Source organism: Furipterus horrens, unplaced genomic scaffold, assembly GCF_987537825.1.
Source record: "Furipterus horrens unplaced genomic scaffold, mFurHor1.1.pri manual_scaffold_3, whole genome shotgun sequence".
In the NCBI taxonomy this organism is placed as follows: domain Eukaryota; kingdom Metazoa; phylum Chordata; class Mammalia; order Chiroptera; family Furipteridae; genus Furipterus; species Furipterus horrens.
In genome coordinates, this window is record NW_028327173.1 from 146,828,468 (window position 1) to 146,844,684 (window position 16,217).

Consider the following 16,217-nt stretch of genomic DNA (forward strand, 5'->3'; position numbering starts at 1 on the left):
AGTGAAGATGTATTAGCTTAAGTTGACCCTTCTTAGGATAAGTCTGAGCTCTACTCTATTTTTGTTCTTCCTCCTACTTTTGGCACTAAAATATTCTGTATCTTGCAAAGTGAAGCAGGAACAAAAAGGTATTTTCTTGACAAATTTTGAGTTGGCGATCATAATGTCTCTCCAAAATTTGTGGCCTATGAGATGAGAAATCCTGTAAAGATTTATATAGTAAGAAGAAAACACCAGTAAAATTTTGTTTGAATCCATCTAATTAGCCTTTCTCTCAGTTTTTACATTTCTAAAATGGAGATGTATGGCCTCTTTGCTTCACTGGATTGTTGTTAGAAAATGAATAACAATAACAGCAAAGATAATTGGCAGGATTTACTTCAGAATAATCCAAGGTGGTGTTTGGAGGTAAGGACAACATATAGATACACAAGACTGGCCATAAATTGGTAATTGTTGAAACTGTCTGGCAGGTACATGGTGGTCATTGTGTCATAATCAGCTTTTGTTTGCAAATTTCCATAATAAGTTTTTCTAAAAGAGAGGCTATTTAAGGATACTGGTCAAGGCAATATCTGTCCCTTTCTTTTTAGCAACTAAAATGCTTCTTATGCTGAAGTCTCCCTAATATATAAAGCAAATAACAATTGGCCTCCCCTGATTGGAGGGGGACCAGGAGGCCTGGAGCCCTGTTCAGTCTCACCCTTTTCTGTTTAAGGTGACTCAGAGGAAACTGACCAGGATCTACCTGCTTTTTTTTCTCGTGTTCTTCTGTCATTCCAGAAGACAATCCACATCTCCTATCAGACACCAAAGCCCGGTTTGTCTCTGCCATGCCCAGAATCCGTCACCTTTTGCCCTCTTGCCTTTTCTACCTCAGATCCTAATTTTGTCTCTTGCCCACTCTTCCGTAACATTACCACCAACTTCTTCACATGCTCTACCATCTTCCATCTTCAAAACAGAGCAAAAGAAATTCCTGCTTTGATTTCACATCCACCTGTCTATGGCCCCATTCTCTGTCCTCCCTAATACCCAAACCCAAAGCTCCTTGGGGAGTTGTGTATCTAGTCTTCTGTGTCCTCTTCCTCACCTGGCATTTGCTCCTCATCACACTAGGATTTGCATTCAGTGCCCACAGAGCCCACTCTTGTTATCACCTGCAGTCCCTGCGTTACCCCAGCACTGGATGCTGTCTGATCTCATCCTACTCAGTCTGAACGAGCATCTGTGATAAGACACTTTCCTTTAGTTTTCCTTCCTTGAGGCCCAGTCAGCTTTACCTTAAATCCACCTTTTTCTCTCTCCTTTACCACCAACACAAGCTGTATGTTTTACTGGCTTTTGACTTCTTCTCTTACTCTTCCCTGTTTATTCTTTACTCAGCCATCTTAAAACCCTGACAAACATTTTACCTGGCTGGCAAGGCCCTCTGTGATCTAGCCATTCCCTATCACACTTGCCTCACCTGGCCTCCCGTCTGTCTCCTGTTCCCAGACACTGGTCTCCTTTTGCTGTTTGGAACACACCAGTCTTCCTCGCTCTGAGTCTCTTTACATGCTCCTCTCTTGGGTGGAATGCTCAGTCTCTGGCTTGTCTCAGTTTAAGTGCAACCATGCAAATAGGTCCTCCCTCGTGACCACATCCCAGCATGTTCCCTCCCAACTGCCACCAGGCGTTCTCTCTAAGTGGAGTGTAAGGGAGGCAAAACTTTACCTCTATCCTCTTAGGACAGATTATTACCTGTACATAGGAAGCCCCATAGGAAAATGAAGGCCCAAAGAAGTGGCTGGGCCTTAAGTGTTTATGTAGTAGGTTGAACAAAGAGGCAGTTGTGGAAAAGCAACTAAAATATATGGGGAGACTAAAGGCAGATAAGAGTTAGTTTAATAAGGTCCGTATGTACAGAGTTCTCCTGGCCTCAGCTCCTTGTCTCTGGTGGTAAGAATGTTTCTTCCTTCTTGGTATGGGGGGGGGCATCTTTCATGTGGGAGTTTTATCCCCTGCTTTCAGGAAGAAAAGAGGTCCAAGTGCACTTCATATACCTGCTGTTCTCAAGCACCTTTAGCTCAAAATAATCCTTACGCCAAAGTGGCATATTTTGGGATGGCTTATTCTATCACCCTTCAGGTGCTTTGCACCATCTCTTCAATAACACTTTCTAAACTTGTACTTACATATGTATTGTTTGGTTTCTTCCACCAGGTCCGAAATTCCATGACAGCTAGAGGCACGTCTGTTTTCTCACTTCTGTGTTAACAGTGTCTGACAGAGTCAGCACTCAATATGCATGGGTGACGAGGTGTGGTGGGTGAATGGTTGGGTGGAAGGCCTCATGGATCACGTATGCTTAACCCTCCCCAGGACCACGTTCACAGAATTGTGCTTTCCTGAAGCCTTACAACAGCTGCTATCAAGGATTATTATAAGGCCATATAACAACTGAGCTTATATATTTTATATACATAGTTGATGAGAACTTTATCATGTAATTTAGGGTATCACATGTAAGGTTCGTGTTATAAATTTCTGCTAGAGTTTAGTGTTGTGAAGTACTTTGTTGCCCCTAAAAGAATTTTTTTGAAGTTTTGTATGTTTGTGTGGGTGTGTGTGTGTAATGTGAAATCATGTCACGTAATCTCTTTTTGCTCTGTCTGGACAGTCTAAGACAAAGTTAAGGCAACAACTCAGTTACAGCAACTCAGGATTGGCTGATGAAAAAAGACACAGGTTTAGAAGTCAAAGTTGAATTTTAATTCCAGCCTTGTCACTGTATATCTGTAGGCAAGAAACAGAAACTCTCTGAGCCTGAGCTGCTCTGTCTATAAACGGAAGACAGCACCAGAGTTGGTAGAGTGCCTGGACCATATGAGTGTGTGTTTCTTCCCTCAGCCTCCCTTTCCTCGTGATATATAGATAATATAAACCACCTCAAATATTTTTTTGGAAAACGTGTACTTACTTCAGTAATGAACAAGAGAGTATTTAGTTATTTAGTGAAAAGCAGTTAGTTGAAATCATAAAACAATTTTAGATGAGCTCTCAGATTTACATGTCAAGGTTTTTACTTAATATTCTCAGTATTCAACTCTTAAGTGAAATATTCTCTTACCTAATATCTTCTCCCCACCACTGTGTTCCATTACTCTGCCAGATTTTCTTCACAGCACTCACCACTTTTGGAAAGAATTCATTTGTTTCTAGTTTGTATCATGTAGTTGGATCTGTGTCTGTCTGAAGTTACCTCTGTACTCCCAGCACCCAGACATAATCACACTCAGTAACATCTGAGTGAATGGAAGCTACATGGAACATTTTTGTTCATTCCTTAGATTACTTTGAAAAGGAAAATGTATTCTCTCTCACATAGGTTTTATTTTTAAACTATGCTTTAAGAAAATATGACCAAATGCTGTATCAGATATATTACATGTAATATTTAAAAAGTAGAACTTTTTCGCCATGGTGGCTCAGTGGATTGAGTGTTGGCCTGCGAGCCAAGTGTTGCTGGTTCGATTCCCAGTCAGGGCACATGACTAGGTTGCATGTCAGGTCCCCAGTTGGGGGCGCAAGTGAGAGACAACCACACAATGATGTTTCTCTCCCTCTCTTTCTCCTTTCCCCTCTCTCTAAAAATAAATAAATAAATAAAATTTTTAAAAAGTAGAACTTTTGAACTAAGATCATTTTCTTAATCATTAATGATTGGCTCTCTTGAGTTAAAGACTAATAATCTTTTTCTTTTTCTCTTTTAGGTCAAAGAGCCACCTGAAATCAATTTAGTTCTGTACCCCCAGGGCCTGGCTGGTGAAGAAGTGTATGTAAAAGTGGATTTGAGGGTTAAATGCCCACCAACCTACCCAGATGTGTGAGTACATTATAAATAGCTGTGATATGATTTCAGTTCTGTTTTGACCACATGGAAACAAGTTGGAATCAATGATATTCTCTCCTTCCAGTCACTGTTCCTTTAAAATTTTATTTCCTGTCACCTGTATTTTATTAAAACTACCAGCAATAGACATTTTCATAAAACCTGTCTCATGTTAAATCTGCTTCTAGTTGTAGAATAGTCAGTACAAATACTAATAATTTGCTCCATGACTAATTGTTTGCGTCTTCTGATGTATTAACTTTCATTTGTTTAATTCTTCATAAACTGAGAAGAGGAACAATCTAGAAGAAAAGTATAAAGGTGTGGTAACTTGTGTATGTAGTTTTAAAGGATGATCAGCCTTAGGACTTGGAGTAGCCTTCTGAGCCAAATGGGACTTTACTCTCGAGAGTAAAGGAGGATTTAGAGTCACCTCGGAAGGAACGTAGCATCCCTGGACCCTACCCACTAATGCCATTAGTGTTCTCCAGCCAACGAGAGAACCGTAAAACCTCACTTATTTCCAAACTCCCCCTGAAGGTGATACCACCTCTAGTTGAGAACCACTGATAGAGCAAAAGCATTAGCAATCAGGACTCGAGGATTCTCTTTCTGAATTATCTTGTATATTTCATGTAATCTTTCCCCCAGACATTCCCCATCAAAAAGCAGATTGGCCTGGATGATGTTATTGTTCAGGGAACCAGTGAAGGACAGTCACAAATAAAATGCAGCACTGTCTTACACAGAGGGTGGTAAACTTATGGAATTTGTTATCCTAAGAGGTGATGGAGGATATGAAAACATAGATAGGTCAAGGTGAGCTCCTGAAGTTAGTAACCCTCTTTTGCTCACAACACTGTGCCCACAGTAGATAAGTAGGTATACCAACAGTTAATTAATGAATTGATTAAAGGACAGGTAAATTTGTGAAAGGAGAGTAAGACACTGCCTCTCTAGGTTTTATTTTTCCTGACACAACATAGGTTGAGTCTTCTGACACTGAGTATCCAACAGTTCAATTCACTTCTAATACAATTTATTCTTAGTTATTGCAGACCCCATAGGTTAAGGCTTAATCCCACAAGGCTTCAAATGCCAATTGCAAGTACCAGTATTTCTGATCAATTGGCTATAAATTTGTAGCTTCCCACAACCCCCTCCTCAGGTTCAATAATTTGCTAGAACAAGCTCACAGAACTCAGGAAGGCACTTTACTTACTATTGCCAGTTTGTTATAAAGATACAACTTAGGAACAGCCACCTCGAAGAGATGCATAGGCAAGGAATATAGAAGGGGCATGGAGCTTATCTGCCCTCTTGACATTGACAGATGTCCCCAGGGAGACAGAGTCACCCTGATTGAGAACTATTCAGGTGAATCTTGATGTGTCCACTTGGTAAAAATGTTATGGGATGGTCTTTTTGAAAAACAACAAGGAATCCTGGCCATGTGGCTCAGTTGGTTGGAGTGTCATGTTGTACACCAAAAGGTTGCAAGTTCTATTCCTGGTCAAGGCACATACCTAGGTTGCAGGTTCAGTCCCTGGTCAGGGTGCCTATAAGAGGCAACCGATTGATGTTTCTCTCTCATATTGATGTTTCCCCCTCCCCCTCCCTTGCTTCCTTCCTCCCTCCCTCACTCTCTGAAATAAATAAATATATCCTTGGGTGAGAATTAAAACAACATGGGAATGCTTATAAAGAGTAAGAAAGTAAACATTATTATATCGACTACATAAAATTAGGAATTATGTAGCAAGGGCATAAAGAGAACATTGGAGAGTTTTTTAAAAATTTAATTAGCATTGTAGTTGAAGTTTTCAGCATTCTGTTAAAACTGCCATATAATTGCTTAATTTTTAAAAATAATAATTATGTAAGTTTTCACTTGGAGGAACATTCCTGTCCTTTCAGATGATATGGTGCAGGAATCTTCCTTTTCTGCAAAATAGTCTTTGATGCCACTGTGAGAGAAACATGAATTAGACAGACCATGCATAGACTCAGGGCTATGTGATAATTTTATTCTTTTTCTCATATATATAAAGTACTTTCTCTGAGATTTCCATCTATCCAAGTGGATAATGATTGTAGCAACCTATTATAACTGAAGCATTGAGAGAACTCATACGTAATGAGTAGTACTCAGATTACTCAGCAATGCTTGGTAGGAAGTGGAGAGTCATTTTCTGTTCAGTAAAATCAAATAAACCCTACTTAATCCCAGTGAATTGTTATTGGATGTTTATTGGTTGGGAATAAAAAGAAGCCTGAGGGCTGGCTGTGTACTTTCCTTGGGCAGAGGGTGTTGAGTCTTAGTTGTGCTCTATTAAGGATGAAGAGGAGTATGAGTTAGGCATCTTTGCAAGAGGCAGCGTTTGCAGCCCTGGATTTACACATGAGTGAGCGAGCATTTTTCCACCTCATTTATAATCAGAGTGAGTGCCTGGACACAGCATGTTGTGGGAGCACTAGCTGCATCATCGTGGCTCCATGTGGCCTCGTTTTTCTTTTTCTGCTTTATGCCAAAGCTCACCAACTAGAGCAAAGCACTTGCCCTCTTGTGGGTGAGCTGTCAGAGGTGGGTTAATTGATATTGGGGGCAAGCCAAGGTTGAGCATTACCATACAAGGGAGTGCATGGTTACGTTACTAGACTGGAATCACACACAGAGCTAGAGTGATTTGTTTTTAAGGCAGTAAAATAGTAGTTGATGTGGAAAATTTTAATCAGATTGTAAAGCTGAAATCAGAGACAGAGGAGTTGGGGAGATACTGGGATCAAGCCCCAATAGGTCTTATCATCTTGGAGAGCAAGGCCCCTGACAGGCCACACTGACTACTGGCCAGCCCACTTACTCCCCGCAGCCTGCAGGTAAATCCATGGCAAGCACTGTGTCAACTGAGTATAGCTGAAATCCTTTCGAGATGGGGGAAATGTTGCTGGGGTTATAGAGAGATTTACCAACGAGTTCTCTATGAAATCCCTTGGAACTTAGAAAATATTAGTGCAAACAGGCTACAGTGTCTAGAGTAACTCCCCCCTTTTTTTTTCTTTCTTTTCCAGAGTGCCTGAAATAGAGTTAAAGAATGCCAAAGGCCTGTCAAATGAAAGTGTTAATTCATTAAAATCCCACCTGGATGAAGTGGCTAAAAAGCATTGTGGAGAGGTAAGATTTGTTTAACTGGAATTGTAAGAGGACAGTAAAAATCTCAACATGTTCACCAGTGTTTGCTTTCTCCCTTTCTTTGGCTTAAAAGTTTTTCCATTGTACCTTAAATCCAATTTTGACTAGAATGTGTTGTTTCTTATTGATACTTACAACAGAGAACATTGCAATTTGTATTTCTTTAATTTACAGTATTTACAGTATTACAGGATTACAAATTGTAAAGTGTAATAGATGGTATTATTAATGCTTAAGAATCTTTCCAAAAACAATTCATATGAATCTGGTCATACTTCTTACACACTTTGGACCTAGCATCATGACTTGATCTTGATTTGAACCTTTATATTATTGGAAAGTATTTACAGACAAGTGATTTCTAACCAAACTTGGCCACTTCTCCTCTTTCCATATCAGAAGAACTAATTGTTTCCCTTGTCAGTATTTCGCAAATGCTTTAATCTTCAGTGTCTCTTCTCTAGCTGAGCATTTGCACTTAGTTCAGTGCTAATTCTTTCTTAATCCTCCACACATCAGGGTCTATCCGTTTCTCCCTTGGGTGACATGACTGTCTCTGGAGGGCTAGACTAGGTAACCTATTTTTAGTTTTTTCAATTCTCACCCGAGGACATGCTCATTGCTTTTAGAGAGACGGGAAAGGAGGGAGAGAGGGTAAGAGAAACACAGATGCTAGAGAGAGCATTGATCGACTGCCTCTCATTCATGCTCTGCCCGCAGACCGAACCACAACGTAGGCATGTGCCCTGACCAGGAATCAAACCGGGGACCCATCAGTTTATGGGATGATGGTCCAACCAACTGAGCCACACCATCTATGGCTAGGTAACTTCTTAAGGTGCCTCTTAGGTCAGACCAACTCCCTTTACACATAACCCTCACTTTTGTGTAAAATCACTAGATGTTTTTTGCCCAGGCCGGGTGGCTCAGTTGGTTGGAGTGTCACTATACACTAAAAAATGGTTGTGAGTTCAATCCCTGGTTGGGGAGCATACAGGAGGCAACTAATCAATGTTTCTCTTTCTCTTCCTTCCTGTCTCTAAAATCAATAAACATATCCTCAGGTGAGTATTAAAAAAATATAATAGTATATTAAAAAATAAAATTACTCAGTGTTTTTGCCTAGGCCTAACTGTTCCATCCTGTAAAAACTGAGAATAGTTAGACTAGCCCTAGGTCTCTGTCTCTGTCAGACCCTAGTAAAGCGCCTGGACAGTTTTTTATTTGCATTCTACAACAGAGTGAGTAACAGTGTGAACCGTGAGGTGCTTTTTGGCCATAAAAAGTTTTGCCCATAAAAATTTTGCCCACATAAGTTGCTGTAACCACAGACTTCAGTGATTGTTGAGGTGCAGCCAGTGATTGTAGAACAGCCCAGACCCACTCCCCCTCAAAAAAAACAGGCCTTCAGGATTATTCCAAAGTTCTTCCTAGTGTAAGGGGACTCTCATGTTTAACTGAGAAATAATATGGAGTTGTGTTGAAAATTCAGCTATAGAATCCTCTGGTTTCTTGAATTCATGAATTATGATACTTTTGGGGAAAAATTTTGCTCTATTTTTTATAATACAGTATTATTAACTATAATCACTGTGTTGCACATTAGGTCCCTGGAAGTTACCCATTTTATAACTAGAAATTTGTACCCTTTGACTAATATCTCACCTATTCCCTCACCCCCTGGTAACCACTATTCTAGTCTCTGATACTATGAACTTCGCTTTTTTAGATTCCACATCAAAGTGCTATCCTACATTAGTTATCTTTTTCTGTCTGACGTACGTCTTAGCATAATGCCCTCAAGGCCCAGCAGGATGTCCTTTCTCATGGCTGAATAATATTCCATTTTATGTATATTCCCCATCTTTATTCAGTCATTTTGTTGATAGGCACTTAGGTTGTTTTCATGTCTTGGCTATCGTAAATAATGCAGCAGTAACATGGTAGTGAACATGTCTCTTCAAGATTCCCTTTTCATTTCCTTTGGATATATACTGAGAAGTGGGATTGCTGCATGTTATGGTAGTTCTACCATACTGGTTTCCATTGTGGATGGACCAGTTTACATTCCCACCAACAGTGCGCAAGGGTTCCTTTTCTCTACATCCTTGCCAACATTTGTTAGTTGTCTTTTTGATCATAGCCATCCTAAGAGGTATGAGGTGATACCTCATTGAGGTTTTGATTTGCATTTCCCTGATGATGGGTGATGTTGAGCATTTTTTCATATACCTGTTGGCCATTTGTATGTCATCATTAGAAAAATGTCTCTTGAGTTCCTCTGCCCTTATTATTATTTTCTTAATTGATTGATTTTAGGGGAAGGGAGGGTGAGAGAGCGAGAGAAGAAACATTGTTTTGTTGTTCCATTTATTGATGCAATCATTGATTGATTTTTTTTAATATGTTTTATTGATTATGCTGTTATAGTTGTCCCAATTTCTTTTCCCTTTGTTCCCCTCCACCCAGAAACCCCCCTCCCTCCAGTTGTCCCCACCCTTAGTCCATGCCCATTGGTTGAGCATATAGTTCTTCTCAATATCTTCCTGTCTACTCCACTCCCTCCTTCTATGCTTCTTAGTTCCTGTACCATCTCCCTCCCTTTTCCCCCATCCCCCTCCCAGCCGACCTCCCCCCAATATGTTCCCCATACCTGTGATTCTTTTCCCACTCTCGTTGCCTACTTGGTTTGTCTTTGTTTTGATTCCCTAGTTTCTCTTGTTCGTGGTGGTGATACAGTTTTCATTTTAATGTTCGTAATTTTGATCCTCCTTCTCCTACACAAGTCCCTCTAACATTTCATATAACAGTGGTTTGGATCTAATGAACTCCTTCAGTTTTACTTTGTCCTGGAAGCACTTTTGCTGCCCTTCTATTCCTAATGACATTTTCACTGAAAAGAGTATTCGTGGCTGTAGGTTTTTGCTTTTCATTACTTTGAATATTTCTTGCCAGTCCCTTCTTACCTGCAGGGTTTCTTTTGAGAAATCAGCTGATAGTCTTATTGGGACCCCTTCGTACATAATTCTCTTCTCTCTTACTGCTTTTAAGATTCTCTTTATCCTTAATTTTTGACATTTTGATGACAATGTGTCTTGGTGTGGTTCTCCCTGGGTCCAGTTGTTTTGGAACTCTCTGTGCTTCCTGGACCTGTAAGTCTATTTCCTTCCCTAAGTTAGGGAAGTTCTCCTTCATTATTTTTTCACATAATTTTTCAATTTCTAGTTTTTCACCTTCTGGCAGCTATGATTGAGATGTTCGCTTGCTTATAGCTATCCCATAGGTTTCTGAGTCTCTCCTCATTTTCTTCACTTTTCATTTCCTCTTTCTGCACTGGTTGACAGTTTGTTCCTTCCCTATGCTCTGATTTGTTGATTTGATCCCAGGTTTTCTTTCCCTCACCACTTATTTCATATGTGTTTTTGTTCATTTCAGCAGGACTAGCCTTCATTCCTTCCACGTCTTGTTTAAGATCTGCTGTTAGGTCTGTAAGCATTCATATAACTAAAGCTCTGAACTGTGCCTCAGAAACATTTCCTATCTGCTGCTTTGTTAGATTAGATATTTGCTGTCTGGTCAGCTGCATCACCGGGATCTCTATCATGATCTCTGCCATCCTAACAGTTTTGTGTTTACCTTTCCTTCCTGGGCGGGGCTGTCCCACCTCCTACGCTATAGGGGTGGAGCCCCATGCACTTATCACAACCAGGCGACCCTTCTCACCACGCTGTGGCATTTTGTGTGGGGGTGGGAGTCCAAGATGGATTCCTGCTGTTCACTTTCCGCTGAGAGACCGGGAGCCTCCTCCTCCATCCCATGCCCTCTGGGCCTCACAGTTGAAGGCAATGGGGATCTGCCTTCCCCAGCGTTGGAATAGCAAGTTGATGGGTTTGGTCTACAGCCAGGATACTCCCCAGGCGCTTCTCGTCTCCCCTTAAGTACGGGTGTCTGTGCTTACCGCTGTCCTACCACTGTCACTACAGCTGCCGCCGCCAACACAGCTTGACCTCTCCACCCTGGCTTTGCCCCTGCTACCCATCCAAATGAGCACCACTTCTTATAACTTCATACATTGGACTTCCATTTATTTTCTGGAAATTCTGGTTATTTCTGGTTTTGCAGTAGTTGTATTCCTTCTTAGTTGTGGAGGGAGATGGAGAGTGTCAGTCTAGGCCTCCATCTTGGCCGGAAGTCTCCTCTGTGTGTGTGCCTCTGTGTCTTAGGTAGAGCTGTTGCTCCTGTTACGTTTAAGGGGCGGAGCCTACAGTTGGTTCTTTTATGTGCCCTGACTGGGGATCAAACCTGCAGTCTTGGTGTATAGGGACGTGTTCTGACCAACTGAGCCACTTGGCCAGGGCTCCTCTGCCCATTTTTAAAAAATTGGATTGTTTGTGTTTTTGCTTTTGAGTTGTATGAGTTTTTTATATACTTTGGATATTAACCCATATCAGATACATGATTTGCAAATATTTTCTCCTGTCTATAGGTTGCCTTTTCATTTTATTGATGGCTTCTTTTGCTGTGGAGAAACTTTCTAATTTAATATAGACCCACTCATTTATTTTTGCTATTGCTGCCTTTTTAAAAATTTATTTTTAATTACACTTTTTATTTTGAGTTAATTGTAGATTCACATGCATTTGTAAGAAATAATACTGAGAGATCCCATGTACCCTTTACTTAGTTTGCCCCAGAGGTAACATTTTGCAAAACTATAATACAGTATCATAATCAGGATATTAGCATTGATGGTCAGATACAGAATAGTTCCGTCACCATAAGGATTTCTCATGTTGCCCTTTAATAGCCACCCCCTTACACCCACCTGCACCCTCTCATTGACACCTGACAACCACTAATCTGTTCTCCAGCTCTATAATCTTCTCATTTCAAGGAAATTATTTAAGTACAATCATACAGTATATAACCTTTGAAATTGGCTTTCTTTTAACTCAGCATAATTCACTGTAGATTCATACAGATTGTTAGATGTATCAAATCTTCTTAATTTTTATTCCTGATTTTTATTCCTGGTATTCTGTGGTATAGTATTTCATGGGACCACTATTTGTTTATTTTCCCCAAGGTGAAAAAAATCTGGACTGTTTCCAGTTTGTGGCTATTAAAAATAAAGCTCTTATAAACATTTATGTACAGATTTTTATGTGAACTGAGTTTTTATTTATCTGAAACAAATGCCCAGGAGTGAAACTGTGGGTGTATGGTAATTGCATGTTCAGTTTTCTAAAAAAATGCCAAACTTTTCCAGATTGATGATAATACTGTATAGTCCCATCAGCAATATGTGAGTGGTCCAGTTTCTTCACATCCTTGTCAGCATTTGATGTTGGCACTTTTTTATTTTAACTGTTCAAATAGATGTTGTGATGCTTAATACTATGTTTGAACTTGGCTAGGCCACAGTAGCCAGATATGTGGCCAAACATTATTCTATATATTTTTGTGTAGGTAGTTTTTTAGATGAGATTAACATTTAAATCTGTAGACTTTCAGTTAAGCTGATTACTCTCCAAAGCGTGGGTAAGGTCTCATCAATCAGTTGAGGGCTTTAATAGAAGAAGACTGGCCTCCCTAGAAGAAGAGGAAATTGTCAGGAGATGGGGGGCCTTTGACTTGAACTGCAACATTAACTCTTTACTGCCAGCCTACCCTGCAGATTCTGGACTTGCCAGGCTCTATAACTCTATATTCACACAAATCAATTCCTTAAATCAATATCTCTCTCTCTCCCTCTCTCCATAAATGCATGCACGCACACACGCACACAGTTTCTCTGGAGAGCTCTGACTAACATGGATGTATATTGTGAGATTGGCTGTCGTAAATAAGGTCAGGAGGGTCTCTGGTAAGGTGACATTTGAGCAGAAGCTTGAGGGTAGCAAGACAATGACCCATTTAGATATGGGGGGAGAGAGGGGAAATTGCCAGTTTTTAAAGTAGTTCTTATTTTCATCAGCTACTATATATTTTATCAGATTTGTTTGTATAGAATAAGCTAGTAAATTAAACAGATTGGCAAAAGAAAGGCCCTCTACCACTTGCCCCCTTGCTCCTTTCTGGTATAGAAGTGGTTTCTCTTTGACATAATAGAGACTGCCTACTTTTCCGAGCTTTTCTTAAAAGAACTTGCCTCTTAGATTTTAGACTAGTGTTTCTCAACCGTAAATCAACGTATATCCAGTGACGGCCACAGCTTCTGGTAAAATAAAAAATATATTGATTTCCCCCAACAATAGCTGTGGTTTATTTGCATTTATTTCCTAAGAAAAAGGTAAACACTGTCAGTTAACTTTATATTCTTGTGTACCATGACTTTGATTACTATTTACCACTGTGGTAAGTCCCTTCAGAAAATGTGTTAAACATATAATGGAAATAAGAATTTTTAAGCGGCTTTACTGTATAATTGAGGAACAAGAAATCTCAGTGTGGGGGTCCTCATGTGCAGAAGAAGCTTGGCACTATTAACCTCTTAGGGATTGGGGTAGTCAGTCACTGTGGGGTCCCAGAAACCCTCTTCTTTGATTTACCAACCCCAGTGTGATTTATGACTCCGAGGAGCAGGGGAAGTGGCTTCCTGTGGTCACATAAGGACTGTCTGAGAAGGGGCCTTTTCCCTTCTGGTACTGTCTGAATGCCTCCCTAAGTGGAAATGAAGTGCTTTCTTGGTATTGATTAGCTTCCTCCTGGCCTATTACTAGCAGGAAGATAATGAAGGCTTTAAATATCTGCTTTCCAACCCCCAGTAGAGTTATTTTCAGTATGTGGTGTGGACAGCTGAAAGCTCTGATGTTAACAATGATTGTTGTCTGTTCAGCTGTCATCATGTAGATAAGGCTTGCTAGTTAGGAAGGTAGTTTTTTACTTTTATGCAGTCTTAAACATTTTATCAAACTATTTGTACAGAAAAATACTTTATCAGATTTATTATACATAAAATGTTGATAAATAGACTAGGACCACAAAAGACAAGTGAAGCTTTTTATTTATCTAGTGATTTGTCTTGATGGCAACACGATGAGATGAGGCCTGTGAGAGCCTTTTCCTGCTCTGATTACATCACATTCTTCATTCAGAACGTGTCACAGCAAAATGAATATCACTATTGTAAGTGGCTGATGGCTTGTTTTCCTATAGTCTCTCCTTTGTGCCCTGTCTTCCCATTATTTGACCATTTGTGGTTGATTTTCATCTACTTGTTTAGGTGATGATATTTGAACTGGCTTACCACGTGCAGTCATTTCTCAGCGAGCATAACAAGCCCCCTCCCAAGTCTTTTCATGAAGAAATGCTGGAAAGGCGGGCTCAGGAGGAGCAGCAGAGGCTATTAGAGGCCAAGCGGAAAGAGGAGCAGGAGGTGAGACCCTTATCACTGTGGGCAGCCAGCCCAGATGACCGTGAGCTTCTGTGGGTTCTGTCTCCACCTACGCATCTATCTGTATTTCAGTTTTGCTCATATTTGATTCAAGAACTGTGCATTCATGTAAGAGGACTGGCCCTGAGAATAACTGAGAAATTCTATGAGCAGTTCCCTCTCAACGAACATCAGTGCTGCCCCTAGAACCCCTAGTCCAGTTCTTTAAATAAAAGAAAAGAAAAAAGAAGGCAGTCTAACCAAGTTTCTTGTGATCTTTGTGCACTTTGTAAAGCTGTGCAGGAACTCACTGAGTTTTAGAGGCCATTTCTTCTTCCCTCTGTAGAACAAGTGTCTCATGCCCTAATGAGAAGCAAAAGGGCAGATATTGAACTTTTTTTATGTTTGCTAACCATTTGTAATTTTTCTTTATTTGCATAAGGATATACACAGCTGTGTTATTTATTTACTTCATTTTTTTAATCCTTACCTAAGGATATGTTTACTGATTTTATTTTTATTATTATTTTTTGCTTTCTTTTTAAAACAATTTTTAATATGCTTTATTGATTATGCTGTTACAGTTGTCCCAATTTCTTTCCCTTTGTTCCCCTCATCCCAGTGATCCTCCCTCCCTCCAGTTGTCCCCCACCCTAGTCCATGCCCATTGGTTGTGCACCTTCTCAACATCTTCCTGTCTACTCCACTCTCTCCTACTATGCTTCTTAATTCCTGTACCATCTCCCTCCCTTTCCCCCCTCCCACTCCCTGCTGACCTCCACCCAATATGTTCCCCATACCTATAATTCTTTTTCCACTCTCGTTGCTGACTTAGTTTGTCTTTGTTTCGATTCCCTAGCTTCTCTCATTGGTTATTATGATACAGTTTTCATTTTAATGTTCATAATTTTGATCCTCCTTCTCCTACACAAGTCCCTTTAACATTTCACATAATAGTGGTTTAGATCTGATGAACTCCTTCAGTTTTACTTTGTCCTGGAAGCACTTTCTCTGCCCTTCTATTCTGAATGACAGCTTCGCTGGATAGAGTAATCGTGGTTGTAGGTTTTTGCTTTTCATTACTTTGGATATTTCTTGCCAGTCCCTTCTTGCCTGCAGAGTTTCTTTTGAGAAATCAGCTGATAGTCTTATTGGGACCCCTTTGTACATAATTCTCTTCTCTCTTACTGCTTTTAAGATTCTCTTTATCCTTAATTTTTGACATTTTGATGACAATGTGTCTTGGTGTGGTTCTCCCTGGGTCCAGTTGTTTTGGAACTCTCTGTGCTTCCTGGACCTGTAAGTCTATTTCCTTCCCTGAGTTAGGGAAGTTCTGTTTCATTATTTTTTCACATAATTTTTCAGTTTCTAGTTCTTCTTCACCTTCTGGCAATGCTATGATTGAGATGTTCGCTTGCTTATAGCTATCCCATAGGTTTCTGAGTCTCTCCTCATTTTCCTCGCTTTTCATTTCCTCTTTCTGCACTGGTTGACAGTTTGTTCCTTCCCTATGTTCTGATTTGTTGATTTGATCCCAGGTTTTCTTTCCCTCACCACTTATTTCGTATGTGTTTTTGCTCATTTCAGCAGGACTAGCCTTCATTCCTTCCACGTCTTGTTTAAGATCTGCTGTTAGGTCTGTAAGCATTCTTATAACTAAAGCTCTGAACTGTGCCTCAGAAAGATTTCCTATCTGCTAATCCATTAGATCAGATATTTGCTGGCTGGTCAGTTGCATCACTGGGAACCTCTGTCATGATCTCTGCCATCTTGACAGT

The 16,217-nt window shown here is 40.2% G+C and overlaps 1 protein-coding gene across 1 annotated transcript in view; it reads left to right on the forward strand.

The window, feature by feature from the left end:
* The window catches only part of EIF2AK4 (eukaryotic translation initiation factor 2 alpha kinase 4), a 92,284-nt gene that overhangs the window by 7,694 nt on the left and 68,373 nt on the right, over positions 1-16,217 (forward strand). The window contains exons 2-4 of the mRNA XM_090270397.1: positions 3,756-3,868; positions 6,944-7,046; positions 14,290-14,442. Of these exons, the coding sequence (XP_090126523.1) occupies positions 3,756-3,868; positions 6,944-7,046; positions 14,290-14,442 (369 nt within the window). The remainder of the gene's footprint in view (positions 1-3,755; positions 3,869-6,943; positions 7,047-14,289; positions 14,443-16,217) is intronic.